Raw genomic sequence first — 1606 nt, forward strand, 5'->3', positions numbered from 1 at the left:
CCAAAGATGTAGACATCAGGACTGTATTTATTATGTCCCATAGCCTAAGGGCAACGTTCAAGTTGTCTTAGAGAAGATCAATTGTTATTTCCAATGTTAATGTAGTATGATAGTAAATGCATTCTGCTGTCTAATTTCTAATTAAGTTGCACAATTAGACCGGGTGTGACTCTTTGAAAACACTTTCTGTAGTAAAAGTTCCATAAAGAAAGAATGATAGGGGCACCTGGGTGGCTCAGTGGGTTAAAGCCTCTGCCTTCGGCTCAGGTCATGATCTCAGGGTCCTGGGATCAAGCCCTGCGTCGGGCTCTCTGCTCAGCAGAGAGCCTGCTTCCTCCTCTCTCTCTCCCTGTCTCTCTCTGCCTGCCTCTCTCTCTACTTGTGATCTGTCAAATAAATAAAGATTAAAAAAAAAAAAGAAAGAATGATAAACTGATTACATATTAAAAATATATTTTATTATATTCTGCTATGTAAAGGTGCACATAATATTATAGGAAAAATCTGAAGCTTATCAATTTTTACATAAATAAATATTTAAATAGATAAATAGGCATGAGCAAGGTCATCTGTAAGCAACTACTGCTTGTAGAGTTGACATGTTCTGAAAACACTTGACAAATTGACTGTGTTCATGTCTTCGCGACAGCAGAAATGAGGGTCTCTGACACGGTAGAACTCCGGAATGTGTGATATTATCAGTCAGAGAGAATCATTTCCCTGTTGAAAGGGGTGTCACTTCTTTCTCCTTACTCTTTCTTGCAAGGCTGCTGATGCATACAAGGGTTTCATGATCTCTGCTCGGACCATCTCCCAGGCACAAGGGCTGTATTGCTTCTCTTGCAGATAGAGGGAGATTCTTTGGAAGTAGTTCCTCACGATGGAGTCCCCTTTCACAAGGGGCGTCTCTCCCACCCCCGCCTCCTGCAGGGGACAGGCTTCCAGGTGGCCCAGCTGCTCAGAAAGTCCCGAGCACAATTCCCCCAGGAGGGTCGAGTTCCAGGGAGCAGGTGAGGCCTCTGTGCAGAAGAGGTGGAAGGTCTTCTGGCTCGTCACATGGAGGACAGAGAGGGCCTGAGCCTTCTGCAGCTGCTTGCCGTCAAACACCTCCTGGGGGAAGCCAAAGTCGTTTGTGTACTTGTCACAGGAGCTAGCAGACAGTCTCCTCATTTGTCTCAGGAGCATCAAGGCCCTCCAGTGCAGCAGGCCGTGGTCCTGAGGCAGGTCACATCCCAGAGAGCCAAGGGAGTGGCAGCTGAGCACCACCAGGGCCACCAAGAAGGAGCAGGGCAGGGCCATCGGGGATCCTACAGATGCTGTTGGCCTGGCTGGAGTGGGCACGTCTGGGACCCGTGGCTCTAGCTTCTCTGAACATCTTCTCTTGTGCGTGAGGCTTAAGTAGGGGACACAGGAGTTTTCAATTTCTGAACGTTTCCCTTGCTTTCTACTTCTCTTTTTACTTTCCTTTCTACACTTTATACTGGGGTTTAGCGCGTGGGTTTCTCAACCGTTCCTTTTTCCTATTGCCGTCTCCTGTCACAGTCTTTTGAATATTTATGTAATTGAACCTTCCAACAAAACTTGGTAACACGGATCTATAGTCTAT

At 46.5% G+C, this 1606-nt stretch overlaps 1 protein-coding gene across 1 annotated transcript; it reads right to left on the minus strand.

Moving 5' to 3' along the window:
* Positions 1-735: 735 nt before the first annotated feature.
* Positions 736-1395, minus strand: LOC308353349 (interferon alpha-1/2-like; the record flags this gene model as incomplete). The annotated part of the gene is made up of 1 exon (XM_080820193.1): positions 736-1395. The coding sequence occupies exon 1, from the start codon at positions 1297-1299 to the stop codon at positions 736-738; it is 564 nt and encodes a 187-aa protein (XP_080676319.1). The 5' UTR covers positions 1300-1395.
* Between the last annotated feature and the right edge of the window lie 211 nt (positions 1396-1606).

This window comes from Martes martes (assembly GCF_963455335.1).
Source record: "Martes martes genome assembly, chromosome: 12".
In the NCBI taxonomy this organism is placed as follows: Eukaryota; Metazoa; Chordata; class Mammalia; order Carnivora; family Mustelidae; genus Martes; species Martes martes.